Source organism: Petromyzon marinus, chromosome 46 (genome assembly GCF_048934315.1).
Source record: "Petromyzon marinus isolate PM22_M1 ecotype Great Lakes invasive population chromosome 46, UKy_Petmar_22M1.pri1.0, whole genome shotgun sequence".
In the NCBI taxonomy this organism is placed as follows: Eukaryota; Metazoa; Chordata; class Hyperoartia; order Petromyzontiformes; family Petromyzontidae; genus Petromyzon; species Petromyzon marinus.
Window position 1 is genome coordinate 18,136,104 of NC_133712.1, and position 22,172 is coordinate 18,158,275.

At 45.9% G+C, this 22,172-nt stretch overlaps 1 protein-coding gene across 3 annotated transcripts in view; it reads left to right on the forward strand.

The window, feature by feature from the left end:
* LOC116952389 (uncharacterized) overlaps positions 1-22,172 on the forward strand; it is an 814,348-nt gene that overhangs the window by 764,639 nt on the left and 27,537 nt on the right. For all 3 annotated transcript variants that reach the window (XM_076074262.1, XM_076074261.1, XM_076074263.1), the window contains one exon: positions 21,623-21,785. In XM_076074262.1, the coding sequence (XP_075930377.1) occupies positions 21,623-21,785 (163 nt within the window). The remainder of the gene's footprint in view (positions 1-21,622; positions 21,786-22,172) is intronic.

Sequence of the window (22,172 nt, forward strand, 5' to 3'; positions counted from 1 at the left end):
GAAGAGGGCACGAATGCAGCCGCTTCTCCCTGTAGAGTGGCCCGTGGGCTCCCCATGTTTCTCAGAGGCCCGGTGGGGGGTGTCTGGGCGGCTGTCACCCCCCGCTGGAACAGCGCTGCCGCCCGGTTGTGCGTCGATGAGACGGAACGGGGAAAAAAGGCACGCCGCTCTCCGGGAGCAAGCGCCTTTATTCCCGAATGGAATCCTCAGCGGCGTCCCGTCCCAGACGAACTCACGGGAGCACAGGAATTGTGCAGGAAAAACCCGATGGCTCTCTCGCGCGCACGCAATGTGTGTGCGTGCGCCAGCGTGTGTTTGCATGCGAGCGTTGAATAATACATGTTCCATTTATACTTGGTTTTAAAAAAATCATTCCGCCAAACAGATTGCCTGAATTAACAAACACCGGGCGATAGAATGTCACACTTGCACATGTTTGCCGAGATCGATTTTTTTAAGAATCTAAACGTATGGAATGAGTGGTCACACACATACAGCTGCGGGTAGAGATGCGCGCGTGTACACAAACTGTAGCCGCATATTCAGAGCCACACTGCGATCATGCACACACACACACATCGTGTGTGCATGCGCGAGCGTTCATCCGCAGCCCAGCGCAGGGTGCACGCACAAATCGGCGTGCCCGTACACGCAGCCATGCACACGAGGATCGTCATCCTCATGCATCGTCCCCGGTTCGTTTCTCTCTCTAGCACCACGCCTAGTACGAGGAGCCCCACCACGGTCTCTGAGATCCCACGTAGATCAAGCCGCGGTCAGATTTTAACAATCACCATAATTTTGGGGTTCGCTGTGCGCATCAGCGCTGCCCCTGTCTACTTTTAACGGAACTCATCGTTCCAGCCCCGCCGCTTCCCCCTCCAAGGCCGCCGTCACGGCGAAACCACCGCGTTGTGAATTCGGCCTTGTGCATAGTGAGTGTGAGAGTGTGTGTGAGTGTGTGAGTAAGTGTGCGAGTGTGTGTGAGTGTGTGAGCGAGTGTGTGTGCGTGTGTCGTTGTGCCCTGCAGAGTGAGTGTGTATGTGAGTGTGCGAGTGTGTGGGGAGCGATAGTGTAGCGGTTAGCGCGCTGCGCTATGAACCTGGCGACCCGGTTTCGATTCCTGCTCACGGCCAACACCGGTGACGATTATCTGAACCGGTCCCGGGCCTCCCCTAGGTCGACTCAGCCTCAAATGAGTACCTGGTGCGGTGTGTAAACATTGCCACTAGGGAGACAAAGGCGGTCGGGCGTGGTGCTGGCCACCCACCCCCTCGTGTACCGTTCCGGCCTTCATAGGTGCTCGCTAACAGCACTTGCCCCTACAGTCTGTTAAGGCTATACGGGGGATCTTTGTTTGTTTTTTGAGTGTGTGTGAGAGTGTGTGAGTGAGTGTGCGAGTGTGTGTGAATGTGTATGAGTGTGTGTGTGCATGTGTCGTTGTGCCCTGCAGGGTGAGTGTGTGTGAGTGTGCGAGTGAGTGTGTGAGAGTGTGTGAGTGTGTGTGTGCCTCGCACACGCGTGCAGCACACGCGTGTGTGTGTGTGCCTCGCACACGCGTGTTGCATGTGTCTGCGCAGTATCTGCGAGAGGGCTGGATGCCGTGCGAAGCCACTGCTGTGTTTTTGTCCCCGCTGTGCGAGTTGATGATGGGCTGTTTTCTTTCTAATGTGTCGCTTCGTACTTTGTCTTGATCGTGGCGATGCGGCGATCGTGACAGAATAGATCAGCGCCTCCTCCTTCCCATGTCTCTTCTCTCTCGCACATCACACACAAAAATTACATCCCATTAGCCAGACAACCTTCTGGGAGTTTTTTTTTCAACGCCAATTTCTTTAATGCAAGCCTGGCTCTGGATCGGGTTCCACCTTCGGTGTCTCATCAGCAGAGTCAGGATTGCTTCAGCCAATGCTGGTTGAACTGTCAGTTGTTTGTAGCCAAGCATTATCTCTATTTGATATGGGCACTATTGTGAGAAGAGGGTCTTCCTCATTTCTAATGTGGTGTCTTTGGGATCTTTGTCTTTTTATATGTGTGTGCATGTATGTGTGCATGTATGTGTATAATGTGTGCATGTATGTGTGCATGTATGTGTATAATGTGTGCATGTATGTGTGCATGTATGTGTGCATGTATGTGTATAATGTGTGCATGTATGTGTGCATGTATATGTGCATGTATGTGTGCATGTGGGGAATGATGGCTCGGTGTTTAGCGTGCTGTGCTATGATCCCAAGTTCAATTGCCGCTCGTGACCAGTGACTTGCGGCGAATGTTTAAACCTGTCCTGGGACTCACCTTGGTCGACGCAGCCTTAAATGATTATCTGATGCGGCGTGTTTAAAACAGCACCGGTGTTAAGGCTATACGGGGGATCAGTGTCTTTGTGCGGGTTACAATTAATTTCTTGTGAAACACGCATAACTCTAACGTGACATATATTACAGTAGCTGTGCACATTTTACATTAGTGTATCAATCTAATTAGCAAATTTGTGACACATTGGGAATAAAATGAAATAAAACATGAATAAAAATTTCCCAACAGTGGATTCAATTGTGAATTTAATTGGCAACGCGGCAAATCAAATCGCAGCTTGGTTGAGGCTTTGTTGTTCGTTCATCGGCGAACTTTGTGGAAGCGAGTATGCCGGTGATTGTGTATTAAGCAAAAAATGAGAGGCATTAATTCAGGGCTCGAGAGAAGCATAATTTAATTTGAATCTCCAAAAATATTTTACATCGTTTTCATACGAAGGTGATAATGCTTCTAAGAACATACACCCACTGTGGTTGTAGACGCTAAGGTAATGTGTGCGCTGCTGGTGTGTATGCTATCTTTATATGTGCAACTAACAATCATGTTTATCTACTGTGGAGTTCATGGATGAGAGGGAGTATATATACAATGTCAGCGATGGTTTTCTTTGCAGAATTGTCTAAAATATTTCACCCCCCCTCCCGCCTCAAATGCTTCACTTTGATCAGTTTTGATCATTTCAGGTGGGCGTGGACACACAGGTGAGAGATGGTTGCAAGGTGAAAATATCTCAATTTGCTCGCCAGGAGAAGACGGTACAGCAACAATGTGGACCCCACCTCTTTCGTTGTATGGGATAGAGTGTTGCCCCCTCGCATGCGCGAGTTTTCTCCAGGTGCTCCAGTTTCCTCCCACACATAAACTCTCGTGAATTGGCCGATAACTCCTTAATGTATAGAGAACCGCAGAGCTTGTACAATTGTTGTCACCGACTCACCGCGTTGCTGCCGCTGCCTTCCCGCTCATCTGTGGTTCCTCCTTGCGCCTCCGAGTCGTCCTCCGTCTCTTCGAGAGCCAGCGAACACCGCATGGCGGCGGCGGCGCGTTGAAAGTTCACATTATTATGATATGGTGGCCTCCAGACTTAGTGCTGATTATTTTTCGTAAATCGTTAAGGTGTACTTCTATGCAACAACGAGTGAAGCAATTGTCTTGAATTGTGCAGACTGCCCGCGTATGACTTTGCAGGACAGCCATGCGCCACAGTTGAGCGGTTTAGCTCACTGATGATGGCTTGGGGCGAGAATTACTTCCACACTCTATCCCGACTGTCTAAATATTACGCTCCCTGGGTCTCAGTGCACATTATTATCTATAATGCTGTTGCCTTGTGGCAGGTCTCGTGGAGCAATGGGTGCGCTAATTTGTGGGCTACCTCACTTAGTTGGACCCAACATAGCCTTGGGGTGTGAGGCTCACAGCGAGAGAGATGGCTGTGTACGGCAGCGCTGTGCAGTGCCTTACGAACAAGCTTTGAGCACCGCTCTTCACAAGCAAAATCCAGTGAAGGCAGCTCTGGCAGCGTGCGGGTCTGCGTGAAAGACGATGTTCGACATGCAAACTCAGGGCGCCGTGCTCACGTACCGCAGGTTTTCATTTAAAACATCGCGTTTTCTCATTGTCAACAGGGGAGCCGAAGTGCACGCCAGCCAGAGTAGAGCACAGAACTCCCGCAATGAGATTTATCTTTCCCCGAAATGATATCGGGAAACAATATACCTCTCATGAGCGGGGAGGTCCGCTATAGTTCTCCTCTTATCAGCGGGGCAGAACGTTGCGGATATCCCCACGGTTGATGGATTCATTTGCCGCGAGACTCCTCGAATCCGCAAAAAAATGCGGACAATAGGAAAAATGATTGCCCGCTTTATCCTCAATTATAGCCATCCTTGCCTGGTGTTCTCTGGTGAGGGTGGTTGTATTTTACGTCACTTGAGGTGTGAGGACAGCGGAACACGTGTGCACAACAGGAGAACCATCTTTGAACAGCTCCTAGGAAAGATTGCAAGGCTTCTCCAAGTCTTTGGAGGTGGCACCACTCAAACTTAAACCGGCCACAAATTAAAATCATGGAATGGTGGAGACGTCACATTTAAGATACATCTCAAGGTTTATTTATTTTGCGACTGTTTTAGCCATTGGTTTTTGCGGCATCGTGGGTAGTATTGTTTTCTTACCGGTTTTCAAGATGTTTTTAACACAGTTTGACGTTTTATTTTGTTAGTTGAGTTTCCCGTGATTACTGATTAATCGCACACGAGGACTGAGGGGAAAAACACACCGTTGAGGACTGTTGCGGTAAATTTTGTAAAGAATACATTTCTACAATTTTATATATTTTGCTGTACAATGATTTGCGTATCACGTTGAAGGTAATTCTTGCTCTTAACATCGGACGACATTTGATGTTTATTATTAATGAGTCACGACCTGCTGATGAGCCCGACACAAGTCTCGGTAGTTCAGGGGTTTGCCTCATTTAACCAAATGCGTCTGGTGGATGACCTGGATGTTGATTGATAGTAATTCCAAAACAGCACATGGTTCTGGACACTCAGACCACGTTTAATATCACTATGATAATGCATAATATTTACCCAGGAAAGTCTTGCCGAGCCTTCAGACTCTTTTTTTTAATTCAAGAGTATCCTGCATCGGAATGTTTGGCCAACAACTCAAGTGCATGAAGAAACCCTCACTCGTGAAGCTCCCAACACTCACTGCACACACTGCACACACACACACTCACTGCACACACACACTCACTGCACACACACACACTCACTGCACACACACACTCACTGCACACACACACTCACTGCACATACACACACTCACTACACACACACACACTCACTGCACATACACACTCACTACACACACTCTCACCACACACACACACTCACCACACACACCACACACACACCACACACACACTCTCTACACACACACTCACCACACACACTCACCACACACACTGCACACACACACGCACTGCACACACACACACTGCACACACTGCACACACACACACACTGCACACACTCACTGCACACACACACTGCACAAACTCACTGCACACACACACTCACTGCACACACACACTGCACAAACTCACTGCACACACACACTGCACAAACTCACTGCACACACACACTCACTGCACACACACACTGCACAAACTCACTGCACACACACACTCACTGCACACACTCACAGAGAGACAGCCCAGGAAACGTCGTCTCAACGTGGACTGAGCGCGTTTCCCCACTGCCATCTCCTGGCCGAGTCGCGCCCTGCCGACACGGCCACAATCACCACCGGCACGCGCTCGCCTCCTTCCAGTTGCAGTCACGACTCACACAGACTCTCTCTCTCTGTGTCTAACAGCACTGGGTGCCGCGGTGGTGAGATGTTAACCACCTCGCCCCGTACACAGGAGGTTGTGGGTTCGATCCCGACTCCGACGCCTACTGCTGCTGCTGTATATTTGTTTTCTCCGGGTCCAGCGGGTTTCCCTCCACATTTAGAAACACGCGTTTACAGAGTTTGGCAGATGTACATTTCCACTTCGTTGTGCTACCATTTGTGGCAAAGTCGCCTCTGAAATAGAGCTATATAGCTCAGTGGGCCTTACTTGGTAATATTAAAATAGTTTGTTGAGTCTCATTTGCAAGAGTGACCTGGGTCGTGTGGATGTACTTTGAACTTCTTTTGCACCGGACGTCGCCAACCGTGGTAAACACACAGACTCAGTCACACACAGACTCAGTCACACACACACAGACTCAGTCACACACAGACTCAGTCACACACAGACTCAGTCACACACACACACAGACTCAGTGACACACACAGACTCAGTCACACACAGACTCAGTCACACACAGACTCAGTCACACACAGACTCAGTCACACACACACACAGACTCAGTGACACACACACACACAGACTCAGTTACACACACACAGACTCAGTCACACACGCAGACTCAGTCACACACACAGACACAGTCACACACACACACATGCTCAGTCACACACACACAGACTCAGTCACACACAGACTCAGTCACACACACACAGGCTCAGTCACACACAGACTCAGTCACACACACACAGGCTCAGTCACACACACACAGGCTCAGTCACACACAGACTCAGTCACACACACACAGGCTCAGTCACACACACACAGACTCAGTCACACACACACAGACTCAGTCACACACACAGGCTGAGTCACACAAACACACACACAGGCTCAGTCACACACACAGGCTGAGTCACACAAACACACAGACTCAGTCACACACACACACACAGGCTCAGTCTCACACACACACACAGGCTGAGTCACACACACAGACTCAGTCACACACACACACACAGGCTGAGTCACACACACACAGACTCAGGCTGAGTCACACAAACACACACACAGGCTGAGTCACACAAACACACAGGCTGAGTCACACAAACACACACACAAGCTGAGTCACACAAACACACACACAGGCTGAGTCACACAAACACACACACAGGCTGAGTCACACCAACACACACACAGACTCAGTCACATACACACACAGGCTGAGTCACACAAACACATGCTCAGGTGACAGCACCATGTAACTACGGTCCCAGCTCGTAGAGCCCTCAAACTCTCTACCCCAGGAGCCCGGGGCCACCGCAGAGCCCGAGCCAGGCCACGACCCCGCGCTCTAACGGACAAGTGATGTTCCTGTTCAGAATGTATCAAGTCCCATATTCGGGTCTCAAAACTTCAACCGATATTCTATGGTTCTTTCAGTAAAGTCACGTAGATAGAAAAATAATAACAATAAAATAATAAAAAAGTGAATAAAAATAATAACATTTCACGACGTTTTGATCGCAACCCAAGCGGTCGTCATCGTGAACAAGTTTTAAGTCAAAACTTCAACGGATAATTTTGATAAATGAATTATCGATTGCTCTTATAGTGTATTCACATCGTGCTTTCATCCAGATTTAGAGCATTGCATATATTATTTGCTTGTGTTTATAATATCCATACTAAAATCTTTTGGGGTTAGATTGCATACATATAAATGTGTCGTTAATATAGTAATATAAATTATAATCGATTATGCAGCACCTATTCTTGGCTGGTTTGGTCACATTTAACCAACATACAGTGGGATGTGTTTATGTTTTGTTTGTTGTCACTCCTCGCATCTCCGATGAGCACTGTTGGCCAAGCCTAAAGAAGTTGAACATACACACATGATGTTGATCTGAGCATGTGCATTAACATATTGCCGGTTGGATTCGACACAGTTAATCAATATATGGTGGACCTGCATAGGCATGCAATTAATAGTTTATTACTTCATAATACACTTCCAAGCAGCACTTAGCCTGTAGATATTAGAACGGTTCAAATTAGTTTTACTTCTCTGAATTTCAATATATTCTTGAATTAGTCTTGCCCCAAAATAAATAGTTTTACGCAAAATATTAACATCAAAATCAATTACATATTCTTGTTAGCATGCATGTTCTGTAACTGTCGACAGTTGTCATTGTGAGTCTGTAATATTCATTTGGTGTTCTTTTAGTCTTATGCTAATAATTTGTCCTGTCTGACCAACATAGCATTGGCCACAGGAGCAATTAATATGGTACACACCTTTTGTTGATAGCTTTGGTAATTCACATTTCGTACGAGATATTAGTTTTCGTATTTTATGTACCGTGCCAAATTTCACTCGGATTTGTGCTGAAGTCACTAATTGGCACGTTTTGTTTACATGATAACCCATACTTATTGGCTGTGTTAACGGCACATTTACGAATTGGCGGGTTAATGACATATTTATATTTATGCAATCTAACCCAACAAAACCTTTATTGTGGATATTGGTCGTGAAAGCCTACGTGTTAAACAGTGTTTATAATAATTTGCACTTATAATGCACCTTTCACAACGTCTCATGGTGCCAGAGCCTCCAGAGACTCGGATCTAACCTAGGACATATTTGGCATCTTCAGGTTTTAAATGCAAGGCTAAATATTATTACTATTGTAGTGGGTTCCATGAAGGCACACACTTGAACTTGGAGGCAACACGTTTATTCTCACACCCCAACAGGGTAACTACTGTACATACACGTACAACAGGTTAACTAGACCACAACGGGGTAACTACATAACCGGGGCAGTCAGTAACACACTGCCTGACGCACGATGCCGAGCGTAAAGACCGAGGACCGAGGATCGAAGAGACGTAGCACCGACGGGTTCCATTCCAACGATTCCAACAGACAGCCTCGATCAGCTATTGGGACCTCCCTTTTATGCGCCTGAGCGTGGACTGGCTCCACCCTCGGCCACACCCCCTTCTAGATCCTACTAGAAGGTTCTGGGCCATACATCACGTGTCCCTCTCGACACCTTTTGGCCCCCCTCATTATCCTGTCCTGGTCACCTGTCCTGGTCACGTGCCCTCTCGGATTCACCCAGACTGTCACGTCCTCAACTGCCCTCTCTCTGACTGCCCCCAGAACCATGTCCCCTAGGGCCCTCTTCCATGCCATACCTACTGTGGTGCCAGAGAGAGACTCTAACACGCACAGTTGCACTCTTTTCTCAGTAGCTGGCACTAAACGCCGTAGTGACTCAATATACGTCACTACACTATGATGACGTTGCAGTGTCACAATGCTACATTCTCAGTGTTATATTATAAACTCATTTATGAAGTTAAAATGTTACATTCTAAAGCTAATACCATATTGTGGCCTCAAATTCCACACAATAATTATTATAATCGTAGAAATGATTTCTGTGAGCGCCGTAAGACGGAGAGCCATGGCAAGTGTAGTGAGGTCTCCCGTCACTAATACAGTTCTTAATATAGTTCTTAATAAACGCGCCGCCTTAAAGACGGAAATGCATTAAACTACACCCGTGGTGTTGTGAAATTATTTGTATTCAAAGTAAAAATATAAAACTTTCTGTGCTTCGGAAAACAAAACATTTACAATTGTGATTAAACATTAAGTAGAGTCAGTGGGGATAGAATTGGTGCCATTTGAACATCTAGTAACAAGTCTTTTTGTAATCCCTTTAGCTGATTCATGCTAATTAAAATTGGACGCGATATTTTTTCAGCAGGGAGTGATTATGACTCTGTGTGCATTGTTGATGTTCTACCAAGAGTCACTTTGCCACAAGGTAATGTATAATTTTCACCCACATGCCAAAATATGTGAAAGCCAATATCGCAAAACCATGAAATGTTCACTGCACTTTCAAATTTTGGCCAAGCTGTGTGTGTGTTAGCAATGCGTTAGCTAAGTTCTTGTTGTGTAGGTCATGTGGGTTATTCGCATTGGCTACCATTAAAACAGAGATGTGAAGGCGTCACCAAATGAACACTACAGTATTTTCAGCCTTTTTTTATTCCAAAATATTTTCTTCAGTCAAGTTCTCTTTTAGTGATGGTCATATTAAACATACTTTCATGTTCAGTGAAAATCAAATCTCAACGCAGTGCTGTATTACGGCCCATTCTCCTGCAGGCACTTTATTTCACTGCCCTCTGAATTCTGATACATTTCAACCATCACTTTGTGTTCATGCAAACGTCCTTTTTTCCAGTGAACGGGAAACTCCATTAAACCGACAGAGATTGGAATTTCACAATGGTCGCTGGCGAAATAACATTAAATAATAAACTCGTGTGCCACGGGTTGAGTCGTGCAGCTAATTCCACCATTGCTGTTTGCACAAGGGATGCTTTCAGCAGCAAGCAACCGGATCATTTCCACTTTCTAAATGCACGATTTAACTCTGCTTTTTATTCAGACCTGCATTCTTCTTTTTCCCGAATGCGTCCCAGCCACAAGGTCTCTCAACGCGTTCTCCTCTCGATCACTCCAATCGTTCGCTCGTTTGGGCTTTTTCCCCAACGTCAAGCCCAAAGAAGCAGTCGCTCTCCCTCTTGCTCAGAGAACGGACAGCTGGCTTTGCGGGCAAATGATCAGCGCAGGCGATCCCCGCCATCGCTTTAAACACAACATGCCACGCTGCCGTCGCTCCACCGCATTCCCGGCATGGCCGAAGTTCCCACGTTTAGGGTGGCAGGCACCGGGCCGGCGAGGATCTGCGTGGCGCGCCATAGTTGTGAAAATCTCCCTTCTCGTGGGCGTTGAGGAGCCATAATTCTGGCTCACGATGTTGAAGGCGGTTCAGCAAAGTGTGGACTCATGTCATCTGTCCCTTCTGTATGAAATAGAAGGTTGCCTCGAGCACGCCTGGATTTTTCTCCTTGTGCTCTGGTTTCCTCCCACATGCATAAGCACTCATCCATTGGCAGCAGCAACAGCAGCCAGGCTCACCGCCTGGCTGCTGCTGCCTTCTAGATTGTCTTTGGTTACTCAGCGACTGAGGGATGCAACTGTGCATTAACGCTGCTATATATATACCTATATGTATATATGTGTGTTAAACTAAACCGTATTATCAAGTAAGAAGGTTTCGTACCTTGATTAAAAAAACGTGTTTGTCTGGTGCATGACGCGCTCACCGGTCACTTAGCGAAGCTTGACAATGAGCAGTTCCCACTCGGGTCACGCAATGCGATGATGCAGAGAGAGGCGCGGTGAGGACACTGTCCCCTGCCCACTACCCACAAGTCTCACTCCCGGGTGGATCGTGGCATCGCAGGATAGCAAGACGCGGCCTGGGGAGGCCTTGATCCAGCAGTGGATTGATCCTTGCTCATGATGAAGATCACCTGATGGGAGGTGCTTGTCCAACTTTGGTTTTACTCCACAACAACGCCCTGCGATTGAATGGTAAAGTCTACAGTGTAGAGAAACATGACAGTAAAAGTACATTACTCTTTTTTTACGTTAACAAGTCATACAATTCAATACGATTAAGCATAGAAGATACAAACAGTTGTTGGAGACTAAGGATTATGAATATTCAAAAACATTATTAATGTAGTCAAGAATAAGGGTTGATTTATGAATATGTAATGCTAATGAATGCACACGCTGTAAAACATTGTGCACAAATGAGCATTTGGTTCATCGTTAAAATATCTGAGCATGCCTCTGCCAGGAACTGTCCACGAAGGCCATATAATATAATTTTATTTCCCCAGGTAACTCTCATTTTAAAGTACTTCTCAAATAACAGCACCCTCTTTTTATTAAATTAGATTTAAATTGTCCGAGTATTTAGTTTGCCTCCTCACGAAAGAAGCGGAACTTTCCCAAATATAAAATATCACTGGAGGTTTTAACATTTTTGGAATTTCAGCATTAAACAAGTGACATTTTACTGGAAACTCCACAGCCGCAAAGCCATTTATTTACAACTCTTTCACCTAATTTTCCAGAGAGCTTCTTCTTTATAAACGCTCTGCACTTCCCCCAGTCTGTCTGGGATGGATGGTCACGCCTGGTGAATACATTAAATAAATGTCCACACATTTGTAACGGCGAACAGAATTTTGTTACGAGTCAGAGGCATCATGAGGGGAAAGCAGAAATAGCGGACTCTAGGTGGACCTTGCGAATGAAGGCTACAAGGGGCCTTGAAGACATCAATAGCTCATTTGCATGTGAACAAGAGGCAAGCGGAGGAGCTTAAAACACCCCAATAATTGTCTTCCTTTATAAAATTGTAATGAGTATTTTAATCGCATTTTTGGGTCAACAAAAGATCAACATTACAGGCTTAAGGCTTTGTCTTCATTTGCACTTGTGCTGAATAATATTGTATATGCTTATGGCCACTTTTTCTCTCTCTCTCATTAAATATTAAACACGTGAATGTAATGTAGAGACTGCTCGATTTAGCCAAGATGTTTTGCCTGCGATTCTCGTATGGTATTATTAAACGTGTCAATTGCAGGACCAGTGTTGTTGGAGAGAACATCTGATTTCTGGTGACTGTCTGACGATGCTGGGTGTAACTTCCAGCGAAAATTGTCAACCCTGTTTGTTAAAAATTGTTGATCGCTCTTCAACAAGAATATTGGTGGTGCTGCAGCGGTATTAAATCAGCACGTTTGTTCATCACGTGCCAATATTATTTATGTGTGTGTCAGGTGGCGGAGGGTGTACGATACACATTTTACTTACGTGGCGATCTGAGCTTTTATTTCACTTTATTGCCTGTCAAATTAACCAATTAACGACAAATTGGTCGCATTATTTTGCCATGCTATATATGCGCTGTGACTTCTGTGGTAAATAGGGACAGAGTGAAAATGGGGAAATAATTGGGCTTCCACACAAAGACAAATATCCCCCATGTAGCCTAAACAGACTGTTGGGGCAAAGTGCTGGTAGCGAGCACCTATGAAGGCCGGCACGGCACACGAGGGGTTGGATGGCCAACACCACGCCCGGCCGCCTTTGTCTCCCCAGTGGCGATGTTTACACACCGCACCAGGTACTCATTTTTTCCATAGACCGTCTGTTTTTAGATCCACGGAAGTCGATAATGCTAACGTTGACATGTAATTTGTCGACAGCTCTTATGATGTCTTTTTTTCCCCTCCCCATCGGACGGGGTGTGGCCTATGTACATCGTCTCCACCAAGTAATTTCACTGACTTATCAGAAACCTTTGTTGGTTGTTCAGCCAATGAAAAAAAGTTATCTTTTGAATTTCAAGCAACATAATTATCTCTATATTATTGGTTCTTTCGGCGAAGTAACGTAGATAGAAAACAAAAAATAAAAAAAATAAAAATTATAAAAAATAAAAATTTGAAAATTAGAAAAGCAAAAAACCACAATAGAAATACAAATAGTAAAATAAAATGTTAAATACATTGAAAATAATAAAAGCAAAAAACCCACGACGTTTCAGCGAAAGAGGAAACGCAAAATATTTGCAGATGAGAGCTCAGCCAGGTGTGACACTTGAGGGGAGGGAGAAGTTCAAAATAGAAACATTTTACGTGGTCATTGATAAGCTAAGCTAGTGGCATGCCTTGAACATCACTTGGACGCTTACACGCGTTTGACCAGTCTCTTTGGAGTTATATTTATGTCAGATCAGGTGTCTAACAGTAACGTCATAGTGGAAAAGGTAAATGCCCTCTCCGCTGCATATCCATCAGACCTGGACATGAACTTTGCCAACGAACTAGTCTAATTAAAGTCGTTCATGTCTTACTCTGAGGGTGAGAAGTGCCCCACTAAATTGCTTGAGACGTTGCAGGCACTTAATCTGCAGTCAGTGTTCCCCAATGTTTTCGTGACACTTTGCCAGTGACAAACTGCCAGGGGGGTGAGCGGACATTCTGCCAAGCACGTCTCAGCTCATTGTCACTTATGTGAATAGAGTTAGGCCTTGTCAGACAACGAGATTTTGACGATCTAGTGGATGATTTTGCGAGGAGGAAGGCAAGAAAGACACCAATATAGGAAAGCGGGGGGGGGGGGGGGCTCGTTTGTTGCTGTGGGATTGCGGGGCGCGTCCCGTCGTCTCGTGTTGCCGGCGAGACGCAAGGCCTCGCCCGTTCCACTATCCTGACCGCACGAGCGGCAAGCCTCGGCGTCTGAATATCGTGATGTCTCTTTCAACTCCTCTGCTTCATACGGCTTCTGACAGTGCCGATTGCAAGGACGCGGATCGGCGCTGTCGCTGTCCGCCTATGGCGGGAAAAAGGAGGCCCAAATGGTATCTGAGAGCCCAGTGGATTCAGATTTTCACTGATTGTGAGAGGAGTATTTTTTTGTGAATACCCTTTCTGAAATTGTCAAAATAAACCGACTAAATATCGTGTTATGGGCCATTCCCATTCTTACTGCACCATTATAGCCTCTGAGAAAAATCAGCGACTGAATCCACTCATTTCCATTGCTCTTCACACAATCTCGTCAATGCAGCGCTGCGGAGTGGTGCACACCACCATAAGTGATGGAAGCAAAAATGTGTCTCTGCAAACTTGTTTTGTGCTTTGTGTCTCGGAGAGCCGCTATGCACATTAAACCCGTGTTTCCCCAAGCAGCGAAAAGCTGCGAGATGAGAAAGCAAAATGTTTTTTGATATGGAAAAAAATAATAATCTCCGAGTTGTAAAGCTGCCTGTTATGTCAGAGCTACAAAGCAACTCATATGGCAGCATGGCGGCGGAAATCAACTCACCCTTGGTTTTTAACTACATAGTATTTCCACTGAATAACAACAATCTTTCTGTCAGACAGAGGCCCTGTTAACAAGACAAAATACATTAATTATATTCACCTGGTGCACATACCCACGGAGTTGCTGTAAATGCGTTAAAGTAATTGGTTGATGGGGATCTCAGCTATCTACTGTGTCCACTGTGTTGTATTTCGCTTGGAATTTGTGTGCTGGGCCGAGACTACAAAAATAGATTTCAGAAATAATAATAAAAATATATTTGCAAAAACAAAACAGCCGCTCTAAGATGGCTTTAAGAAAGTAACATAGGTAAATATATAAACTATAACGGAAGTCAGAGCAGGTGGCGCGCTTTTGCCGACGTTGTCCACAGCAACATTGGACAAATATTGTCTGGCGATGGGATTGGAGAACCAAAGAGACGTAGACATCATTTGGGGGGAAACATTAACGACACGCTAATTATAACATCTAACTGTAATGGACTTCAGGAACTTAATGAAGAAGGCTGCAGAGTTGCGATCAGGATAAACGCGAGCAAGCAAAGGCCTCGTGCAGCAAGTTTGCTAAACGGTTGGATATATCTGTGAGAGGGACCGAACATGAACACACCGCAGGGCATGTTGAACCTAGGGCTGTTCTTGTTGGTGGGACAGGATCACAACGTTGAAATAAAGAGGCGGACAAGGGCAGTTCGTCATTCCGTATTTCCCTGATTTCATCCTTCACTTTGTACAATGCTTTAAAATTCGTGCTGTGCGAAAGAAATTCAACACCATACGTACAGCATACCCCCTTGAGTGGGGGTGATATTGCATTTCAAATAAACCCTTTCAAAAGAATCGACCTGCGAATGATCGACTAGGCTGTACTTAAACTGTTTTAATGTAAATGTGGCCACCAATCCCAAACACTCGACCACATTGTAAACAGCTGTTGTCCTCACTCCTCCAAAGGAGGAACGGGCGACATCCACTCTGCGTCTGAGCCGGCAATTGAGTGGATAACAACATCTAAAATTGCGTCTTCATTCTGCTGCTAGTAATCCATACGAAAGAAGAAGAATATAAAGGATGGCCAGGCTAATCCCTTGGCCTTGTCTGAGCTAACTATTGTGTTTTACGCTCTGCTATATCAAAACAATCATTTACGACGTCTTCATTGAGAATCAATTAAGTAGGCCCTGTCATTGCCATTGGTTAAGCAAACAAATTGAATATAAGTTTAAGGAAGTAAATTAAAAATGTTGAAACAAAACGCATGAACAGTTATTCCACTTTATTATCTGTTATTATTACGCTTAATTACCCAGCAAAGCCTCGCTGAGTCCCAAGACTGTTTGCCAGGAGGGTCCTGTAAAGTTTTCACAGAAGGGATTATGAGGTTTACTGTATACATTCTTATTGAATAATTTGCAGATAATTTTTCAAACGTGGACTACGACGCCAGCACACAATGACCCGGCTCTTGCGAAAGATGTCGATGGATCTTTAACGTCCACCGTGCGTGAAGTGTGAAGCAGGCTGCGCTTGGAGTTATCATTGACGTCGTTATTACGCACCACACTCAACCAGGGCGGCCGCTTCATTCGAGCTGCGAACCTGTGCAACAAGCGTCGAACACGCCACCGATGGTGCCACGCCACCGCCAACGCGTACTCACAGACGTAACCACGTACTCTAGGGTGTGAACTTTACACACTTTTTGAGCAATCTTCCGTTAAATTGTTTTTGTCTCTGACGCTTATCGCCGAGGGTTATGGGTCCGCCGTGCGGCGATCGAGTGACTGTTCTTGCTGCCCTCAAACAGGAAGGGCTCAAGCTGCCACGCTTGCAGGCTAGACGATGGTGGCTGCTACACTTACGGAAGCATCTAATGTGTGGTTTTCGCTGCAGTGGAAATGAGCATTGTCATTAAATGTGTAGATAACATGGGAAGGGGAAAAAAAGGGCAAATGGGAGAGATAACGTGCTAGGTAGGGTAGCAGTGCAGTAGTAACACTTGTGTCTCATAGCAGGAAGATGCTGGGCTTGATTCCCGACTTGGGTGCTTCCCTGCGTGAGGTTTGTATGTTCTCCCCTAATTCTGCATGGGTCTCCTCTGATATCTCCGGTTTCCTCCTAAAAGGTAAACAATATTACAACGCAACTGGTTTTGGCCAAACATGTGCCAATGCTCAACGAATTGGCCTGAAAATTACTCAATTGGGATTAAGTGCAGCAGCAACATCGCCCCTGACTGAAAACTTGGCAGGATCCTCTTGCAAATGAGTCAAGCAGAGATGGAGTTTCGAGCAACAGCTGCTGGACTTACTCCATGAGCGCGTCAAACCGGTCCTAGGCCTACCCTAGGTCAACTTGGCCCTAAATAATTACCTGGCACAGTGTGTAAAAATCAGCATTGGGGAGACAAAGGTGGCCGGATGTCGTGTTGGCCACCCACCTGCTCATGCACAGTGCCAGTCTTCATTGGTGCTCGCTAGCAGTACTTACCCCAATAGTATGTTAAAGTTTATAAAAGGGGGATCTTTGTCTTTCAAAATGGTTCTTACTTATCTTACTGCATACAATGCAACACACTACAATGCCACATTGATTTATAGAATGTCTTAACATCATGGTTGCACAGTCAGATAAGCCCAGAATCACAAAATAAATTAGCAGACAATAAGTCTCCTTAACACAATCCATCTCTCCACAGAAAAAAAATAAAAGTACCTTTTTCACAACCCATTAAACACACAGCCACACAGCCTTCTGAGATTGCATAATTTCAGTTGCATTGTTTCAAGACAAGCAAACTCTGGACCGGTTTCAACACACGGTGTCTCATCAAGCAGTCAGGCGCACTTGAACCAATGCTGGTGCACTTCCAGTTGTTACAGGAAAGGAGCTCTCCCCTTACGCTCTGGAGTCGGAATCAGGCGATCGTGTGGCCTGCTGTGCCCGGATTCACATGCACGGCAATGACTGAGGTTGGCAGAGCACAAGGGCACCTTTGCCCGTCCTGTTTGAAAAGGCGTTTTGAGATATAAATATTATGCAATCAACTTTGCAAATAGTTTTTTGCACAAGTTTTGCACCCAACAGTCCTGTGCTCGATTGCACTGCTGCACGGCAGCTCGCACGCTCGCTCGCCCGCACGCAGCCAGACATTCTAAGGCCGTGCCAAAAGGGCAACGTTTACTTTGTGCGCCTCTCTTTCAAGCTGAAGACGTTCTAGACATCCGGTTATCTCGGCCTCTTACCGGCTGCTGGTGTGCGTCTCCTGAGACAACGTCTTCAGTTGCCCGTCAGTTCCCAACGGGAAAGCGGCAAGTCGTCGGCAGGGTGGAGGGCACGCGGACGCCTGGTGATGCCCTCCCCTACACAAGCAGAACTTGTGGGGTTAAGGTCACGAGTAACAAGTTAAGGGCATGAGTCTGTTACCCATTATTTACTACGAGTGTAAACATTCACGTGCCAATTTGGTAATCAGAAAACACTTTTAATAACTTGATCATCGTCAGGCCCAATGGTGTAAACAAGTCCGGTGTCCAACTCTGATTATTATCAACTCTGTCTCTCGGACCGGCCCATCTATCTTTGTGCTATGAAGGAGGGCCATTTCTGGAAATGTCACTTGTTCGATATTTTTAATATTACAGCCGCACGGTATTATTAACGAACTTGTTAAGTCACATCGAAGGGAAACAATACAATAATAAAAATATAAAACAATAAAATTATCACGACGTTTCGACTGCAACACAAGCAATCATCATCAGGTGTGAAAACCACAGCAAGAAAATTTGAAAAAAGTGGCGTTTTTATACAAATTTTCTTGCTGTGGTTTTCACACCTGATGATGATTGCTTGTGTTGCAGTCGAAACGTCGTGATGATTTTATTGTTTTATATATTTTTTTGTTTCCCTTCTACGTGACTTTACCGAAAGAACCAAGAATATAAATCCCTGCAGTCACGAAAGCTTTAAATCTAAATTTAGAACTTGTTAAGGTTTTTTGTCAATTGTGTTAACTTTTGCACCACTACCAATGCAGCAGCACCAAATAATTTGAGTCGTAAGTTATTCATATGAGACACAAGTGATTAGAATCGTGGGGTTTTGTCTAATAAATATTTCAACCCAGTATCCCAGGTTTATAAAATCATAAAAAACATGGTTTGTTAATTTTGACAAAAACACTAAACATAACAATTGTAATGTCCAGTATAAGATTCAGGTTAATAGAAATTCACACCATTAGAGATGTACGGCATTTCATGTTTTAGATATATAAATAACAAGGTGGGAGGAAGAAAAACATCCCCAGTAATTGCAAAGGCTCTTCTAAAATCACCGAGAGGCTGGTGCCACGGTGTATAACGAATGCCGTTAATTTAGCTGCAGAAATCTTCTTGTAAACGACGGAAGCGACGAGAGATTTAATTCGGGGACACACGAAGCGAGTGCCTGCCAGGGGCGCGAACATTGGGCTCGCAAAGCGCGTTTTGTTCACTAAAAACAAAGTGTGTTGAATTCGTATGTTTTTTTTAATTATTCAGATATGTTACGTTTCGTGTTAACAAACGCGCGTATTAATCATTCAGTACAAATGTGGCCTTGTAATTGTTGCGTTCGAGTTTAAACGGTTTGGTTTGGAACGTGTGAATGTATAAAACACGAGTAGACCGTGTGTTATTTAGCGGCAGGGCTGATTAATGAACAGCACACGTGGAGCTGTTGCAAAAGGTAATTCGCTATTGCATATAATTGCAATTACATCCGGTTACAATTCAAAACTTTGAACGTGTTCGTGTTGCAATTCAAAACTTTGAACGTGTTCGTTACTTTGCTGACTACAACGAAGGAGGAATACATAATTTAATCCTCACCATTAATTCACGATCCCCAGTCAAGTATTTTTTTTATATAAAATATCTTAGCATTCTTCTGTGGTTTTTTCCCAGGTTTCGTGTTTCATATTCGTTTGCTTAATGGCACAGAGACTGGCTTCATTCTGGATTTCATAATTCGCCATTATCCGAAGACTTAAGGGCATTATTGGTTGTTATACGAATTTAAATGCTTTTTAATTCTCATGCTCCATTCTGTTACATTCAGAATGCGGCCGTATAAAGTGTCCAAACACAACAGTATCTTTTCAGACACTCTCATTAAACCAGAAGGCAAAAAGCAGTAATACTTTATTGGGCGTCAATCGTGGACATTGTTTTCCCAACCCACACCTCACTTCCGTTGCGTTTATTGAGTTGCTGAACCAAGCTGGGCGATGATTGGGCCAGGACACAGCCCACATGTCACCCAGGCAACCGGAGAGCACACACTATAGATATTCCTTGACTCAATTCTGTGGATTCACTCTTCAACACACCGGTGGACTAAAGTAGTGAACTATTTGTCTTTTGTCAACGTGACACTTTTTTTACTGTTTGGCCGTGTCGGGTGGTAGAGGGTTACGACACATTTATAAATAACGCGATCTAACCCAAACACATTCCTGCGGAGGGAGCCGGTAGGAACGTTGGGTTGCTCGGTCAATGGCCAGGGTCAACGGCGGCGTGGTGTATTCCGCAAATATGCCCGACTGTGAGGGCGGGCACAAGCCAGCGTGAGTAGGTTAAACGTTGAGTTTTATAAGGGCACCACGGGGTGACCAGCCCCTCCCCACCCAGCCTCACCCATCACACCCCCCACCCAGCCCCACCCTCCCCACCCAGCCCCTCCCCACCCTCCCCTCTCCACCCAGCCCCACCCCTCCCATTTTTGGATGCACGACGGACGGACAGACACAATAATCCCCTGTGGGCTGGTGTAACCAGGAGGTTCCTACCAGTAAAACCTTTATTATGAATAATTTTGGTCGCGAAAGCCTACGTGTTAAACTAAATTACATACATTTAATAATGCACAATTTTGCAAAATGAATAAGAAATATATATTTAAGAATAATGAAACTTAAAATTATTTATGAATATCACACTGTCTGGGGCACGATTAAAATTTCGAACCAGCCAATGTTTTACATCAGCGGTAGAACTGACCAATCTCCATGAGAGGGGACACAGTCGCAATTCAGGTGCAGTTCTTGAACACCTTCTCTCGGGGTGTGGCCCACAAGCTAAACTTTCCCTTCAGATGATAGAAATTTAGACTAAACAAAACCTTTTTTGTATAAACAAAGTGGAGGATTATGGCCACAGGTCGCATGTCCAGTCATGCTTCTGTGACATTGGGGGCTGATCTCTTGTGCGGATCCAGACATCAGTGAAAAAGAGCTTCGGAACTCATCCGATTCCCCCAGCCGAAAGAAAGATTCTGATTCTGTATCCCCTGATTCCGATCCCAGAGCGATGATTCTCACTCTGCCCTGTCAGCTTCAAGTTCTGCCCATCGCCACGCGTGGCCGTGTGGTCTTGCGAGCGAGGTAAAAGTGGCTAAAATGATTCCGTGACGATGTATTTGTTTTTTTATCATTGCTTACAGATTTTATGAAAAAATAATAATCAAATGGTCGACTTAACGGGGCGGCTGAGGGGTATGCTGTCCTGTAACCCAGCGCCGTGGAAGCAGCAGAGAGGGTTGGTGCATCACACAAAGATGTCGTGAAATTCCCTTCCCATGGGGGGTCGAGGAGCCATACCCTGGCACGGCCAGTAGTTGGTACAGCAAATGTGGACTAAGATACGTCCCTTTTGCATGAGGTTGAGTGTTGCCCCCTTTCAACTGTGGGTTTTCTCCGGCTACTCCGGTTTCTTCCCACGTGTATAACCACTATTTAATTGGCTGAAAAGATTTTCATATATATAGGAGACCGCAGAGCTTGGCCAATTAATGGTAGTGCTGGTTCCTCACCACGTGGCAGCTGCTGCCTTCGCACTCGTCTGTGGTTCCTCCTCCTGGCGCCTCTGAGCCGTCCTCTCTCTCTCCGAGTCGTCCTCTCTCCGAGTCGTCCTCTCTCTGAGTCGTCGTCTCTCTGAGTCGTCCTCTCTCTCTCTCTAGGAAAGCGAGGGAATGCTGTGCGCTACAGGTTTATATCGTCGTCATCATTACCACGTCGCGCGCAGCGGTCGACGCGGTGTGCGTTAGACGTTCCGCGTGACACAGCCTCGCCGTGGCCCTCGCGTGTTGCTCCAGGAGAAGGCGGCGGGCGAGAGGCGCTCGCCCCCACCCAGGGCCCAGGACGGGGCAGGCGACGCGCTGGAGGCGGCTGCGGCGGGAGCAGGAGGAGGAGGCCCCCGGAGCTTGCAACGGAGCACTCCCGATGGCAGCATCGGCGAGGCCGACACCACAGAGCACGGTCAGAGACCTCCACTCATAATCCCTCTCGTGAGACACCCTCTCTTCGTACAAATCCCCACTCACAATCCCTCCTTCAGGACAACCTCCCCCTTTCTGTATACATCTCCACTGACAATCCACTTGGGCACTCTTCTCCCTGGGCTGCACAAATCTCAGGGGTGCTGCCGTGGGCAGGGGGGGGGGTGGTGGGATTGGTGTCCGTGGGTAACGCGTGATTCTAAACGTGAAGGGAATAACCGGGGGATAATCCACACAACCACGGGGAGAGTGAACGTGCAAACTCGAAATATACAGCAGCAGGCGTCAGGGTCGAGGTCGAACACACGACCTCCTGTATACCAGGCGAGGTAGTTAACATCTCATAGCCACAGTGGCGCCCACCTGG